The sequence below is a fragment of the Bemisia tabaci genome, chromosome 2 (assembly GCF_918797505.1).
Source record: "Bemisia tabaci chromosome 2, PGI_BMITA_v3".
NCBI lineage: Eukaryota > Metazoa > Arthropoda > Insecta > Hemiptera > Aleyrodidae > Bemisia > Bemisia tabaci.
Window position 1 is genome coordinate 63,391,065 of NC_092794.1, and position 16,915 is coordinate 63,407,979.

The window sequence follows — 16,915 nt, forward strand, 5'->3', positions numbered from 1 at the left end:
ACTAGGGTACCTCAAGTTAAAACATTCTAGGCGAAAAAAGTCCACAATTTTTGCCATTCATCATCTCTGTTGGCAGAAAATTTGGTATGAATTTCAAACCATAAATTTGGCTTGTTTCTTTTGTAAAAGATAAAAATGGAACGGAAATGTTGAAACCTCGCAATGGAGATACGTGGTTTCGCACTTCGACCGTCGATGTGCGATACGGACATCCGTCAAAATTAAATAATTGCATCAAGGTGCTGCCACCAACGCGTCCGTCGATCGACCCAGCCGCAGCTAGCGCGCAGGAAGTCATAACGCCTTCAATTTTTTTTGACGCAATACGGACATCCGCCGAGGTTGAATAGTTGCATCAAGGCGCTGTCGTCGACACGTCCCAGTGTTCATTGCAACAGACGACCCAAGTAGCAGTGATCGCGATAAATAGCGATTTTATCGGTTGATTATCGCTATTATATCGGTGGCAATTTATTGCGATATTATTGAATAAAAAATTGCGATTTATGGCGAGTGAATCGCTATACATCGCAATTTTTTGTTCGATAAAATCGCGATCAATTTTCGTCGATAAAATCGAGATTAAATCGCCATATATCGCGATTTTTGCTTCGATAATATCGCGATTTTATTGCAACAAGATCGAGGATAGTCGCTCAGATATTGATGATTCTATCGATTTTATCGCCGATAAAATCGCAATATATCGCGATTTTTCCGTTGAAAAATGCTCCTTCGGGAACGCAAGTAGTTCGAGGAGAGTCGAAATGACTTAAGTTCTTTTACAAATCGATGGGCAAAGTAAGAGACGACATACCTCCGTTTGCGCATTGTCGACTTCCTGCCAAACTTTATATTTTCTTCAGTTATTGGATTTGATTTTTGTCCAAGAACGATAGCTAAATCAGGCTTTTAATACAATTCCTGGGCATGTAGTCAAATTAGAGCAAGGTAGATGTCCTGCTCCTCTCATAAAAACACATTCTTACAAGGAAACATAAATGCAGTGAGTGGAAATAAAAAGAGTTAAATTTCACCTTTGGAAACTATATGTATTTGGAAAATTTTGAACATACGTCCAAAAAAAAACAAGTGTTTAATCTTATCTCAAGGAAAAAAAATCATAAATTCTGACAAGAGCATTATGCACAATCTGTACTGCGTAATCTTAGATTCAGTTAAAACATAAAGGTGGCCTTTGCTTTTTTTTCTTTAGAATACAATATTTAAAAACCGCAAAAAGGGAAAAATTAATCAAAAGAAAACCAGTTTACTGTCCTACAATAAAACACTGTGAATTGAAATAATTCATGCGTCATGCATGAGATACTTATGATTGATAAAATGATGTATTAGTTGTGTTGGCCTACACAGAGGACGAACATTTTTCCTGGATAAGTAAGAGCAATAGGGATGCACGTAATGATACCTTCAAAAAATGTTTAAAGATTTTAATAGAATGAGACATCACCCTCCAGGGGTTTCTCAATAAGACTTAGGTTAGACTCCTAGTATACAGGTAGTTTCTAGCTTCGAGGAGTGTGACTCTCTGAATACTGCAATGGAGAAAAACTGAATGTTGGAAAAAAGGAAAGATGTGCCTGAATGCTAAAACGAACAAATAGACGATGAAACTGCAGAAATGCCGATCTCCGTTTGCAGCGATGTAGATTTTGTGCCATTCTTAACTGTCCACATAGAGAACTACTAAACATCATGTCTTGAGAACTTAGATGGTTTTTTTTTTTCTTAATGTGAAGAGCAATCTGTGGAAGTTTCAAGCCCGTGTTGGTTCCATCTCCTTTTAAAAAACAAAATAGGAATGGAAATTTCGAAACACTGCTACTGAGATACACATTTTTACACTTTCATCATCGAAATTAGCGTTCTTTTGCTAAGCAGTCATGCTGCTTACATTAAATTGCATAAAAAACTTTTCACTTTAATTGACGGTGACTCACAAAAGCGTGGGTTGAAAGAATTTTGAGCTTATACCTAAAACTTGAATTACAAAGTTGAAATCGATCTAACTTATAATTCACAACATTAACACTAAGAGGAGTTCATTTGCCCACTAAAACAAGGAAAAATTCAAACATTGTATGATGCCAAAATTACTGGCATTATATCAAGAACGCCTTGGCATGTTCAGTTTAGTAAAATATATAGGATGAATGAATTTTGATGTAAAAACACAATGAAAAAACATAATTAAAATGGCAATCAGTGGGAGAAACAAAAATTACAACAAAAATGATGCAGTTTGAAAAATCTTAGCGTTTATAAATAAAAAAAGAACATTTATTAAACATAATATCACAAATGAAAGGAGTGAAAAAAGAAAAAATGAGGGTTGAGACTAGTGAACAGATGAATTACTTCCAGCTGAGGGTTCCAAAATAAATTTATACACTAACTGAAAAAATGATGATGAAGGGGAAAAGAACAGGCTGTGGAAAAATACATAATATTTTTTCTCTTTTTTTCTTGCGAGTGAATTTCAATTGCATAATTTTTTTTAGGAAATGGATGTGTTAAAAAATAAAAGAAAAAAACACTAGAAGAAGCGATACTAGCTGAAGTCTAATATGCTTTGCTAAAAAGTCAATATAAAAGAACATGCTGTAACCTTTGTCTAAAATATTAAATGCCTCAGGTAAAATTGCAGTATTGGAATGTAGTTATATTCAATTCCTGTTATGTAACTCAAAAAGACAGATTAATGAAGAGAAAACGATGGTATAGCATGAATTATCGACTTTCAATATTTGACCATCTGAAGCTATGATAAAGAATCGAATATTTGAGTGTTCGTTGCAAACAACCAAATAATCGATAATTTTCATAGGTCTAAAGTGGGAGATCACTTGATTTATGGAAAAGCAGGACACGCCACTGAAAAGGAATAATACATGTCTCCAATAAATATGGCTATGGAACAAGAAAAATTGTTTCAGGGTGTATTTAATTATGAAGTGCACCTACTTACAATGATTTTTTCAAAAAGCAAAGGCAATGATGTTAGAGGTTTTTGATAAAACTCTGACTTGAAAGCCTGCCATTATTTTCACTGTCTACTCAATAGCCGATACTTAAAACCAGACAACAATCGTCTCTGTTCATGCAGTAACCATTTCCCTCGATTAAGGTTTTCTTGACTCTAGGTATTCTTAGAAAGAGTATTTTTGGATACCCAGTGTCAAAACCTTTCTTCTCTTTCTTCTATGGTTTGGTTTTGCCTCATACAGCCCTCTGTAACTGTGTAACTTTTCGTGAAACCATACAGTACATAAATACACAAGTACTAAAATTGTTAACTGACTTAAACCAAAATTGCTCAAAAATCAGTACAGACAAGTCAGCAGATAGAAAAATACAATATGTCAGAGGAATCATTTTCAGAATTAAATATCTCAGATTGTGCAGAAGCAAAACATGAAAAAAACCATACTTTGGAGACTAATGTGAACGGGTACAATACAAAGGTATCTAATGGGAGACAAGTGTCTTCGCTGGGATAATACAAGTAAATTAAATGCTGTTCGTGTGATAGGAGATAAAAACTTATTGTTAGTTCATCCCAAAAGTCAGAAGTGTCCAATAATTCAAAGTTGTAGAAAGTACTTCCTGTTCCAGGAAAGGAAAATTTCAATCATCCTCAGCAAAGTACATGGAAAAAGCATTCTTCTGAACCCTAAACAGTTTCAAACTAACAAATCTGACTTGATATAGTATCAAATCAGAGACTGTTTGAACAGATATCGGTAGTTAAGGGCCAAAGAACCATGAGTTTATTTCTACCGATTCCAGGAATCAAGGGAAAACTCTGCTGCAGTTCCATTGCTTGCACCGTATTTTGCACTTTTAAAAACCTTTGGATATCAATGATATCATCTATAAATATTACAACAATTGTTTTTTATAGAAAAACCCCTCCTAAATCTCCATCATCCCTTACTAAATATTTCGATGGTGCTGACTGAATATTTTCCAAACTGTATGTTAAGTTTTTTTTGGCTCTTAACTACAAATATAAGTTTGCATTATTCTTCAAATCTTTGAACATAAATGCCAAAATGGTGATCAAATAATTGAAAATTCAAACAATTTTCCGCACATCATAAAAAGGTTTCCATTCTTTTTAAAAAATCTCAGAAAATTCTATGCCTGAGAAAAATTGGCTTTTCATACTTATTACCAAAGTCATTCCAGTTTAAGGAAGAAATTCCATAAAATTTGAGGAACTATTTTATTCATAGAAATTGAATCTAGGTATAATTTCTGTTTGTACACTTTGATAAAAGTATGAAGGAACAAAGGGGCTAATGTTTGATAATAAAACAAATTAGAATGTCGGTGGTTAAGATTTCTGCAAAGCAAAAACAATAGATGGTACAAATGTCGGTAAGGAACGATTGGCTGCATAAAAACTCTGCGCTTAAATTCATAAGATTAAAGTTACTTAACTAAATACTTAAACATAGAGGTATTATAATAACTTGAGGTCAAAAAGTAAAAACTTTAAATCTAACAGAGGGAAAAGAGGCTAAGAAAAAGGACAAAGAAAATTAGGGTGACTAAGAAAGGAACAGAAACCCATTTAGTTAGAGAATGAAAAAACAAAACGTAATTTTTGATTCTGTCAAAGAATTCTCTCTATCCCTTTCTGCATCTCTGCCAGGCTCACATTCTTAATAAGCTCATTCTAAGAAACAACATTACTCAAAAGATGAAACATGCAGTAATACCTTGATTATCTGACCATCACTTATACAAGGCAGGTATAAGACACTGCCAAAACGCCAATATTTGTCTCTCAAAAAGAAATTTGGCAACCGCTACAAGGCTAGTGAGCTAATGGTGACGGGTAATGAATTTTGGGTGGGTGACAAATGACAATGTTCGTGACACTTTATCATGCATTCCATGAATTGTTTATTTGTTGTGCCCAACATAAGAGTGAACATAAGAGTAAGCAATCTTCGTTTTTTCTATACGAATTTCATGCAATTTTGTGTGTTTTTATGCATTTTTGGTTATACAGCGTTTTGGTATCTCGCGCAAACTTTACAGTTCATCGGACAATCGAGGTATTACTGTACATATAGAACACTAAATTTTGATTGCTAAGATGATGAAACAACTGACATCATGAGATCTCACTTGCGAAACCTCAAAATTGACAAAATGGATCGTCCCTTCACGCTATTCCTTAGGGGATGACATGACCGCTCAAACTTATTTTATATCATGATAATACACGAAAGGTTGTGAAAAAATAAGTGACTGTATTCATAGATCTATCACCTTATGGTACATTGAAAAATGATGTTTAAATTTAAAGACATTGAAAAAAGTAAGGGTAAGTATTTTCAGTACAAATCGGGTGACAAAGGGTGGTGTTAATACATTGTGCTTACGTGGGAGATGCATCATTTTATTAGTATTACTGCAGGAAATCAAGGAAGAGACCCAACATCAATTTAGGTAACAATTGAGTTTCAGGTGGGTGTAAGCCTTGACATACAATTGCATGCATCCATCTTGGGTCATTCCTTTAGCTAATTGACCTCAATTTACCCAGTTCAATTAGCTTAGCAATACCCTGACTAGCCAACAATTTGTAACAAGGTCCACATCGTATTTTGACTAAAATAGAAAATCGAAACCACCAAAAAGACTGAAAAAATGTCATTTTAGCCTCTGTTAGTTACCAAAAAGCACAAGCTAGGCTAATCTTTGTACCTGTAAAACTTAGTCAATTATTTAGTTTTAAAAAAACTTAAGAAAGCATACACTCATTAAATTTGAGCCTAAAAAACTAGTAGTTTTCGTGTCAACTGACCTACTTTTGATCCAAAACTCAATTTTGAATACGCCGGATAACTAAAGCTTTATAGTCAGGGCATTACTGTACCACTAATACTTAGAAAAAAACTAGCACCGTAATATTCAAGGTAATATTACGTTTGGTTTACACAAACAAACTTGCCCCAAACTTTAGGCAAGTGGTTGCTTCAGCTTAATAATGTCACTTAGATAAATTAGTTTTAGCTTGGTTGAGACTGGTTTGATGGAGTAAAAAGTGAGGTGTTCTTTTAAATGTACTTATGTTTCCTCAGAGTTTGTCGACAGCTGCCCTGTTTAGACAAACATGACAATCACCTACACTTTCGCTCAAATAAGACCAATATTAATAGTTCAACACTACAACGCTGATATTACAAAAAATGAAACTGCAAACACATTTTACTTTGAGATTCAGAACTCAGAAAATTAATTGAGTAAAACTCCTTTGAAAAAAAAAAATGAAAAATAAAAAAATAAAAAAATAAAAAAAAAAAAAAAAAAAACTGAGAAAAGAATCGGAGATAACAAGTGTGCATAATGTCAAAAACAAAAACACACGCCAGCAAATAAATACACTCTATGCTGGCAATTTGAGAATCTTCATCAAAAGTTATCTATTTTTAATTTTAGGCAGGTTGGAGAGTATGAACATGATTTAAGTAGTACAGCATCATATTTTAATTTCACAACAATGGACAGACAAATAAAATAAAATAAAGTTTTAAAATTTAAACAAAATAATAAACTAAAAATAATCAGTACTTTTAAAAAAGTTCAGTATAAAATCAAAAAAAGAACATATAAGGAAACAGATCTGAATTTTAAATTTAAGATTTTCTTCATCAATTTCAAAAACCATTTCAAGAAGAGATGCTATAATTAAATTACATACATTTTGTATGTAAACTCAACAATCTAAAAAGGAAATTCTTTTCAATTCTCATTTCCTGAGGGTATTTACCACATCACTTTCTGACCAATATAATTTTGAGTGATGATGAAAACAGCTGTTTTGAAAATCAGCCCTTTGCAATGTCAAACATTTAGTAAAAATCACAGAAAATAATTATCAAAAATGATAACGATGACTAAACATCTAAAAACTGCTAAACTATCTCGTCTTGTCATGAAAGTGGGCATAAGAAATACTGACCTGACAGTAAAATGGAGATAAGCCTAAGGATTAGGGGTCATCAGTAGGTTTTACCTGGACGCACTGATGATGATTTCTTTGTGGTTTCTTCAGCATTTTCTGATTTCACCTCAGTAAATCTTTCACCTTTCAAACTCACAATTTTATTATCTCTATACCGTACCAATTTTTTTGGTTCCTGAAACACACATAGAGAAATATTACAATTTGAACCAAATATTGTCACCTTCCAGCCAAAGTATCACAAGCTTCTCAAACTTGTTCAATTTTTACAAAAAGAAAGAAAGAAAAAAAGAACAGAATAATTAACAGAATCACTTAAAAATGTTACCTTCAGTTCTTTTGTCAACGAGATTAATCCCTGAAATTTTCATAGAAGTCCAAGGGAAAGTTTTAGAGAACAAATTAAAAGAATATAGATATATCTAGCAACATGGTGTATAGGCGTAGATGACACTTGTGATACTTTGGCCAGTTATATCAAGTTCATGCTTGGTTTCAATGAAAATACCTCAGTTTAGAGTTAGGTCTTGTTCTTCACAAACCCTATCTACTACTTGATAACACCTACAATTTACGAGAGTTGATGTAATATTCAACTTTTCTCCCTATAAATATTCCAGATTTTTTAAATCCAGGCCAAAATTTTTTAAAATAACCAATCCTGTTAGAAGATGAAAGAGAAATCAATTTTGAGGGTATCTATTCCTGTCATGTTGGGGAAAAACGCAAGAATATGACAAAATTTGAAAAAACTCAAAAACTAGTATAGAAAAATGTTTAACAATTTATTTAACTTATACAGGAAGCAAAGTCCACTTCGATATAATTTTGATCATTTTCACATATGCATTGATCCGAAGCAAAATTGCACAAATATTAGTGGACAGAAATCAGTGACGGTATTATGAGCTCATTGCAAGGCCATAGGAATACCTTGATGTCAGGCTTATGTCTCAACAGTCAATACATTGCCTACAATGGTGTTCCTGGTTTCCCCCGGCCCAAAATAACACACAAAAATGAAAGTTTGGTGATACATTATCCTGCTAGAGCCATACCGATTGTGAGCAATGCGCATATTCTTGGCTCTGGCGACTTCTCGCCTTACAGGAGCTTTCAACAGGAACGACCGCATTCTGGTCACCCAGGTAGAACCCTTCAATGGTAGTCGATACAACTGGCATGGCAGATACTGTGTTTAAAATGTATGAAATCATTAATTTTCAATGAAGCTTGTTGCTAACAATAAGCGGAGGAGGGTAGTAAAGACTTACAATTTTAGGAGCAACTGGTTTGTGTTCTTTTGAGTCTTCATCTTTATCAACATAACTATACCGAGCAATTATCCGGGACTTCAATTCTTCGTCATCAGCTAAAGATGGTGTTCTCTTGTTGCTGCACTGCGAGCCGAAAATCAAACAAAAGTTAGACATGAAATGTCATGAATATTCCGATGTAATTAAACAAAGTGTTTTCTTGGATGAATATACTTTACAGCCAATACGCCAGTGGCCTGGTGGTCTTTACACTACTTTGGCTACTTTATTCTTTAACATTTCAGGTAAAAATGATGCAAGCTAAAAAATTTAAGAGCTGTCTCTTAGAATCAAGTCTGCCTAACGCAATGAAGCAGAGATACTTTACTTGAGATTAAATGGGGAAAGTGCTGGTTTTTCGGCTATCTGGTAACATTACTAGAAACTGACATTAGCGATCAAAATTCATTAAAATGAATCACATGCATGGATGAGTGATGCCATCATTGTCTTCTTTCAGCAATCATTGAAAGGAAATTTTTACTGATTATTAAACCGTTTGTTAAGAGCATAATTTCTTATGTGTGCTTTTTAAGAGGAAACAAATATACAATTACTTCAATTCACTATGTATACCTAGCACTGGTATAGATTATTACCTGATACAAAGTTGCATTGCAAGCTAGACTCTGGCCTGTCTCTCGACGATGTAACAAAACTTGAGTTGCTTGAGTCAGGTCATCGTTGGCAATCGTTAGACAATGCCGAATCTCCAGTTCGCTTACTCCGGGAAACATTTCAATCAACGCTTGAACAGTCTAAAAAAAAAAAATGAGTGAGACATTCTGTGCTTCTAGGAGGAAATAGATTGTTCCGGTTATAAGTCATCAAAAGTAAATATCGAGAAAATCAAAGTGAATTTACACAAAAGAAAATCGGGTTTTAACTGACTGTTTCTAAATTTTTTGTCTAGAAGTAGAAGAAATGAGTCGGATGCTTATTGAAGTTCAATCAATACAACCTAGCTATTTGTGATATCAACACAACGTCAGTAAAAATGTATCAAACAAAATTGTTTGCACAGATCAACAATTTGGCCACATCCGAATTTATTTCCGAAAATTAGGACCAGCAGATGCATTTCAACTCTCACAGCATCTTCAGACAGTAGCTCCATCATTCATCTCCTAATTCAATTTTAAATTACATTGTGCTCATAGGATACGCATACCTTAAGAGATTCCTGTTCATGAACATGTGATAAAATGTAACTAATCTCTTCAAAGGTGATAAACCCATAATTCAGGAATTTTTTGGTTAGGTATGTATGATTTTTTGAATTTTAGAAATCATTGTACCTGATGAAACCTGAGTAAAACAAGGAAATGAATGAGGAATATAAGTGAATGAAGATTGTTCAGGTGATGAGACTCCCTCTCATTAGTTTTCAATCCACATAAATGTAAATAAAACAGCCATTATCTATTACTAAGAACTTCGAGGACAAAGATTCTTCATCCTATGAGGGGGAAAACGGGTCTGTTGGACGCAGGAGATACGGCTAAGTGAATAGGACTTGCGATGTGTAAAACCGCTCGAAAATGACATTAGTCCCATTAAAAAAGTCTGAAGGGCAACCCTTAGTGCTCAATCCCATATTTTGAGGTACGCATTTTCAAATTTACTGTGTCTGCGGGCACTTTCCCTGAAAGGCCAACAGTCAAAAAGAAACTTGAGAAAAACCTAACCTAAATAAACAAACAATTTCACAAACTTTTTCTAGTGGATGATTTTATTTGTTTTCTGGCATTTGTTTCCTTTTTTTTTTTTTTTTTTTTTTTTTTTTTTTTTGCAAAAACAAAAGCTTAAAATCGACTGAAATCTTGCTTAAGGAAAGTACTTAACAGATTGCAAGACTGTTTGTTTAATTATTTGGGTTTCTTTAAGTTTCCCTCTGGGCAAATCTGATTGTATGCTACTATGAAAAACCGTGGCAGACGCAGTGTATTTGAAGAAGCGTGTTACAAACTATGCAGATTGCATCTTAGGGAGTAGACTTCAGACTTTTTTGATGTGCTCAACAAGGTTTTTGAGCGAGTTTACATATAGAAGGTCTATTCACCTGGCTGTATCTCTTGCCTGCAAAAGACCTCGCATTCATGATTCCTTGTTAAGGGTTAAGCAGAGTGGACATTGCCGCTGACACTGCTGCTTGTGTCAACCTCCCTGATGAAGAGGCAAAGCGCGCTGGCGTTCAGCAATTGGCAGCTGTGCAGTCTAGAGAGAAGCAACAGATTTATTTTTTATTTTCTTCGATAACTGGAGCAATTTGACAATGCTGATGGGTTAATTGGGCTGGTCAAAGAATCCTGAATTGATGCTTGATTCTTGTAGATCAGCTAGAAATAATAAGATCTGTCCAGGCACCAACTTTCTGCGTCCAATATTGACTGAGATGTTCAGCTTTGAAAAAAACAGTTTATGACTTCATCCACCGCGGTATTTACACCTTTGGTTTCTTCCATTTTGCTTTCATCAGTCAGTGAGTCACACATTTGCACTGAATACTCAACATGAAACTTGGATGAAAGCAAGGAGTTAGAAACCAAGGGTGTCTACCGGTGTACTACCGTAGTGGCGGACGTCATAAACCAATTTTTTCAAAACGCAATATCTCGATTAATATTGCACGTGGAAAGTTCTGATTGGTCTTGTTATTTTTAGGTAATCTACAAAAGTCTAGTATCAAAACACGATTCTCTGACCAGCGCAACTAACCATTAAACAAGCTAAGCCTATCAAGCCAAATAAATATAAAGGGATGAGTAGAAAGAAGCGTTTAGATTGAGAGCTCTAATCATACATACCTCATGATCATTGGTGTCAATATAGCTGTCAGAGCTGCAACTACTTCCAGATGAGCTGGTATCCAGCTTTGAGATTGTGTGCAATTCAGGGATGGGCTTTTGCGGCACAGATATGTTCAAAGGAGAGAGAAGTTCATCTATACTTTGTTCCAAAGTGAGTTTCCCACTATTTCGAGCTAAAAATGAACAGAATTTAGGTTATGGAGTTGAATGAGGATTGAGAAGAAAATGCATGGGGAATATTCAGTAGAGCTGTGCTGCGTGCAGACAGGGACGCGTATTGCAGAGAGAGGGCAGAGCAGCTTGCGAAGGGAAGGTTAGTGGACCATATAGAGGGGGAATTTACGGCACATGATTTTTTCACATGAAGATTCATATGATACTTATTATTATACATTTCAAAGGATTCACGTTTCATAAATCCTTGACTGACAAGTGTATCATTATAAAAGAAGATAAAATAGTGCGTATGAGGGCACAAGAATCAATAAAAGATGGTAAAAAAAAGTTGCAGTAGTAACATCCAAGATGTTAAAAATCTGCGCGAAAACTCGTGAATGTTGTTATAAATGCTACAAATGTTAATTCCACAGGGCTAGTATGGCACTACAACAGCCAAAGTGTCCATAACAAAATTCAAGAGGTGTCGCGCAGATTTTTAACATCCAGGATCTTACTTCAGCAATTTTTTTTTTTCCGTGTAGGCAAAATTGATAGCTGATAGGAAAGACAAAATTGCATCTTTTATTAGAAAATTTGTTAATCCAATTTTAATTTTTCAAATTGAATAGGTTGATGAACTTTCCTTGAATCATACATAGAACTTGGAGAGAGTGTTTTCCTCTTGTTTTATGATTTCAAAGTAATTATTGGAAAATTGTCATCCCCGAAAAGTTACTAGTTGTACTTCTATCACCTAGATGTGGTCCAGATTCAATATTTTAACAATAATGCGATTAATTAGGTGCTTTAAACTAGGTGCTTATTAAGTCCAATGGTAGGAAAAAAAACAAACTTACATGATTGTTCCTCACGCAGAGAAGCGGCAAGATCGAACACCCAATGACAAACATCAACATTAGCAATGCATGAAAACTCAGGAATATATGCTGACATCATTTCTGAAAAAGCATCTACGTCAAAACTGTCCTCTCCACTCTCCTCTCCTACATCTTCAAGGATGCTGACCACATAGTTTAAAACTATATCATCAATAGAGCTGCAACACATGAAAAACAAACATTTTAAGAGGAGGCAATGAGAAGGAAATAAATGTTGAACAGTAGATTCCTAACCTGACAGTTTTGAAAAAATTGAATCATCATTTTTGGAGGGTCTGCTGTTATAAATTAGAGTTTTTCATTTTGAGTTTGTGAAAATTCTTCGATCACCTAGGTACTGTTGCTGTCACAAAAATTGTTAAATGGCTTGTATCGCACTTATTTAAATGGTCTATACAAATGCCTGGCATGATAAGTCTCATTATTTCAATGTAAGATATTTACTGATGTTAGGCACCAGATTACTTTGAAACATTCAGCTCTCAGAATAATTTTGATTGAATCTTGGAGACTGATGAGGAAGTCAAAACTTCTTCACAATGTAAAGACCAGGAATTAGGGAAATTATGGAAGCATTCAGTTTTCAGAATATTTTAAGCCAGCTCTGAAAAACTTGGAACTTTTAAGATACAGATTCCTTCTTCCAGGTAATGCCTTAAATTTGTGATATATTTTACATGAGCTTCCTGATTTGTTTGAAAAAAAGTAAGGCATGGAAAAAGCTGTTACCTCAGTTGTGCTGTTGTTATGAATTGCTGCAAAAATTTGAGAAGTGACTCTTTGACAATGGCCTCTTTGTCAGTATTTGCTAGTGTTTGAGACATCTGGAAGGGGAAAAGAAGTAAAAAAATGAGTAAACAATGATGCAAGGAAGCAACAGGACGATTTAATTTCCAAAATAATTATGGAATCAATTAAAGAATTACTTTTCATTGATGGATTCTTACGAATGTAACACTTATTTACTAACTTGAAATCCTTAAAGGCAGAAGTGGTACTTACAGTCTAAAACTTTAGTGACTTTAGAAAGTTAAAGGATTAAGTGATCATTTGTATTAAGGCCGACCTTATTTTTCCGATTTTGTTTTGTGTGTGCTCCGACCACAAAATGCAGTTTCTAGTAAAAAACTGAGAAGTACGACGGAAAGATCTGAGAGGAGCCTGTATAATATCATATGATAAATAAATTCAAGTTAGGAGAGAGAAATACCAGAGAGAATGTCATGCTGCAATTTAAAAAATTTTGAAAATCTTAGAAAAGTTTGCTTTTTAACTTGGATGAAATCCTGGAACAACAAATAAACCTCCATAAAATTTACTGCAGAGATATTGTTACATGTGAACAATTAATGCTGTTTACATGGTTAGAATAATGAAGAAGTCCAAATTCAGCCCCTGGGGTTCAAACTCAGGTACTTCCAAAACCATAAGGCTATGCTCATTTTACGGCCCTTCATTGACAAATTGCCATGATTGCAAAAAGTACGCGCATTTAATAAAAATTCTTTTGGAAACACGCGATTCTGCGCAATCGTAAGCTGGGCTCCCCAAATTTTGCTATTTACCTGCCGATGATACTTCATAGAGTTTCAGAAATGATTTACAAGCAATTATTTTGTTCCTTCTTTTGTGCAATGCGCATTATTGAGGATAGACTTTGTCACAGTCAATTCAAAACAGTGATACTTGATGAACAGAGTTGTGCCTGACGTTGAGTCGAAAAGATGAAGCATTGACTACACATACAGAAATCAGCCAAACTTACTTACGTTGAGTTTTTAGGAAGCTTGGAGGGGCACAAACGCAACCAATAACGAGATTCCGGGATGATCTGAACAGAGAGCCTGAAGTTCAATAGAGGATATTTTCTGAAGTTGATGCTAATGGCAGCAGGATGGAAGGCACTCCTATTTCTCGCAGAGTTGAATCAATTGGACGAAATGACACATGTATACCACTGAATGGCAAGATAATGATGCAGAAAGTAAGCGACCGACATAATCGACCTAAACCACAACTTGCTCGACAAAACTGGAATTAATCAAAACTGACTCGCCAGAAGAGTCGAAATTGGAGCCGTGATATCGCGCAATAAGTGATAAGTTAGTCACTAAAATTGAACAAATAGTTACGAAGATCTCGGTACAGAAATTATTCAACTTAGCTACAGTTCACAAGTCTTAAGTATGACTGTGAAACTCAGGTCAATCACTACGTTTTCCGACGAAAAAATGTAAATAATAACACACACCTCGGCGTCGATCGCCTCTTTTTCCAGGTCCTCAAACAATAATAATCTTGGTGGAAGCATGGAAGGTAGCTGTTATCGTATTTGGACTAGGTGACGTCATAAGAAAAGAGGGCAAATTAAATCATTGGAAGTTGGATTGATCAGGATCACCGAGTACGATAGCATTTGATTTCAGGGGGAAAAATTATTGTTCTTAGTAAAACAAAGTTTAATTAATCACTGACGATGCGAGCTTTGTAGGAATATGACAAATAATGATGCTTTCCACTATCGAAGAACTTCGGTGCATCAAAATGGTGATCAACTTTGAACGTCACACAGGTACATACTAGGACAGGGCTGCAAAATTTCAGTAGAAACTAAAATATCTCTGTTACCATGTCATGTCATCTTAAAACGCACGTGCTGACGCTATTTTCAGTCTGCTAGAAAAATAATTTTTTTTCGATGAAAATATAAATTTTATTCAAAAAAGCAATAAATAAATTGAAAGAAAATAAATATTTCTGAAAAAAAAGCAATAATTTACGCAAATAAAAAAACATATGGTTAAAAAGAAAAAAAACTTGAAAAAAAAATTGTGGAAAAAAAATATATATTTTCAGTTTTTAATTTGGGTACAAACGGCCTTCCATGGACGGTGACGGAATTTAAAAAAAAACTCATGGGCAATCAATCAATGAGGCCAAAAATTTTTGACAGTGAGGCCATCCGCAAATCTTTGGTCACCCAATCGAATCTAAGGCACTCCATAAATTGAAGGGCAAAAAATATTTGAGGGGCTTGAAAGACAAGGTGCAATAAGTGCAATTTTTGCTATTTCGAGAAGTATACGTGTTCAAAGTCTTGAAATTGCCTACATTGGATCGTTGTGACAAAGAAAAAGTTCTGAGTTTTTGATGCTTAAAAATTTGAACAAGAGAGCGAATTTTTCGCAGAATATGCATTACGTAAGACTATCCCAATTTTTTCAAATGCTGCAGTTAAGCGCCTAACAGGCAAAGTAGAGTGCCCATCAGCGGTGTTTCTTCAGTGAAATTTCATGATGCAACAACTAGTGACAACGACTGCTAACTAAACTTTTGAGAAAACTCGTTGCCTAATTTTTTTAAGACAACTCTGTAAAAAGGGTCGGAATATACGTATTCGGAAAACCCTTCTTAAGTTTTTCGAAAATATCTTAAAAACTCTTTAGAAAATGGTCGTTCTGTCTTCTTTTATAAAAAAGCCTTCATTAAGTACTCAAATTTTACAGATAAATATAATAATAAAAAGGGGTAGTAAAGTTTTATAAATTCGACGAGTTTTTCAGATTTTTATGAAAAGTCCTCTCAAATACAGCTTTTATTACCCAAAATTTCGGCTTTTTCCAGCCCTAGAAATTTTGCAAATGTTGCACCTACCTAATAATATATCCCTGACGAGATTCCTTCATGATTTTGGAAGGTTCAGACCATGCAGGATGCAACCCTCGCAAATGGCGAACGATGTAATGAATTATTAAGACTGAAAAGTGAAATATTCTATTTCACTAATATTAGTGCATCCAGGGTGTTATGTATGTTGCCTGTCTACTAATTGAAGGGGCTCCTCTTGTTCAAAGTTACAATAAGTTCAAATTGGACCGCGTCTGCCAAGTTTAATTGCGCAATTTGATTTTTTACATGAAAACTGTAGTACGGATTTTTATGCGAATTTCAGTGAATTTTCGGCAGAGTACAAAGCAAATTCCTCAAAATTTTCAAAGGAGTCCGCACAAACGTTCTCTTGTAAAAAATTAAATTGCCCAGTTAAATTCGGCAATAGCTGATGTGGCTTGATTCCTTTCTGCTAAGCGCGGTCCAACTTTTACCTACATTGCTATCTGTCTGCCTATAGTCTTAGTTACAGTTTAAAATTGCTAGTTATTGACCAAATGACATGAAAATGTGCAATTCTGTGGTTTTGAAAAAAAATTGCATTCTATTTCAATACTTCCATTGCAAATTTCTCTACTTGATGCCGAGAGATGGAAATTTTTCTTTAGAAAGGGAGAGCACAGAATCACCTATTCTTCAAAGAGTCAAGCAGTGCGGAACGCCCACAAATGCAATAAAAGTTCCTCTGAGGGAGGAGGGAGGGCGCCTAGGCATTCTATGAGGGCTGCGGCCCCGATCTTCCTATACCAAAGAAAAGTACCTTCACACGTTATTGCAAGTAAATTAGTTGAGTATTAATTAAAATTCAGATTTTAAAGGTGAGTAGGATACACATCTTTGCTGAAATTATTAACTAAAGATAGAGAGAACATGAATACATAAAGGGGGGCCTAAAATTGATGAAGTTGGATAAGAAAGCTGTCAGAATTCAAAAGCACAACACTTTTGTCATTTTAAGTAATATTAAAGTTCCTACACCATGATAAAAAGATTCTCCATAATTGCCTATGTAATGCAGAGGGATTTTTTGTCTTCATACTGATTTTCATGCATAGA

General features: G+C 34.7%; 1 protein-coding gene across 2 annotated transcripts; it reads right to left on the reverse strand.

Annotated features, from left to right (window-relative positions):
- Nucleotides 1-1,031: 1,031 nt before the first annotated feature.
- On the reverse strand, nucleotides 1,032-14,546 carry LOC109039643 (CUE domain-containing protein 2). Of its 2 annotated transcripts, none has more exons than XM_072296030.1 (7): nucleotides 13,956-14,546; nucleotides 12,920-13,014; nucleotides 12,149-12,348; nucleotides 11,130-11,305; nucleotides 8,922-9,080; nucleotides 8,281-8,406; nucleotides 1,032-7,181 (listed from the first exon to the last, which is right to left on the reverse strand). In XM_072296030.1, the coding sequence occupies exons 2-7, from the start codon at nucleotides 13,012-13,014 to the stop codon at nucleotides 7,044-7,046; spliced, it is 894 nt and encodes a 297-aa protein (XP_072152131.1). In that variant the 5' UTR covers nucleotides 13,956-14,546; the 3' UTR covers nucleotides 1,032-7,043. The 2 variants fall into 2 exon arrangements, with proteins under 2 accessions (XP_072152131.1, XP_018910769.2); XM_019055224.2 differs by having other exon boundaries at nucleotides 13,960-14,542.
- Between the last annotated feature and the right edge of the window lie 2,369 nt (nucleotides 14,547-16,915).

Bases quoted from the DNA above. Each gene is read 5' to 3' on its own strand.
- LOC109039643 (XM_072296030.1), bottom strand. From the start codon at position 13,014: ATGTCTCAAACACTAGCAAATACTGACAAAGAGGCCATTGTCAAAGAG. The intron at 11,306-12,148 runs GTAAGTTTGTTT...GTTCATTTTTAG, and splicing joins TCTGCGTGAGGAACAATCAT to CTCGAAATAGTGGGAAACTC. The intron at 9,081-11,129 runs GTATGTATGATT...TTTTTTTTTTAG, and splicing joins TTGACACCAATGATCATGAG to ACTGTTCAAGCGTTGATTGA.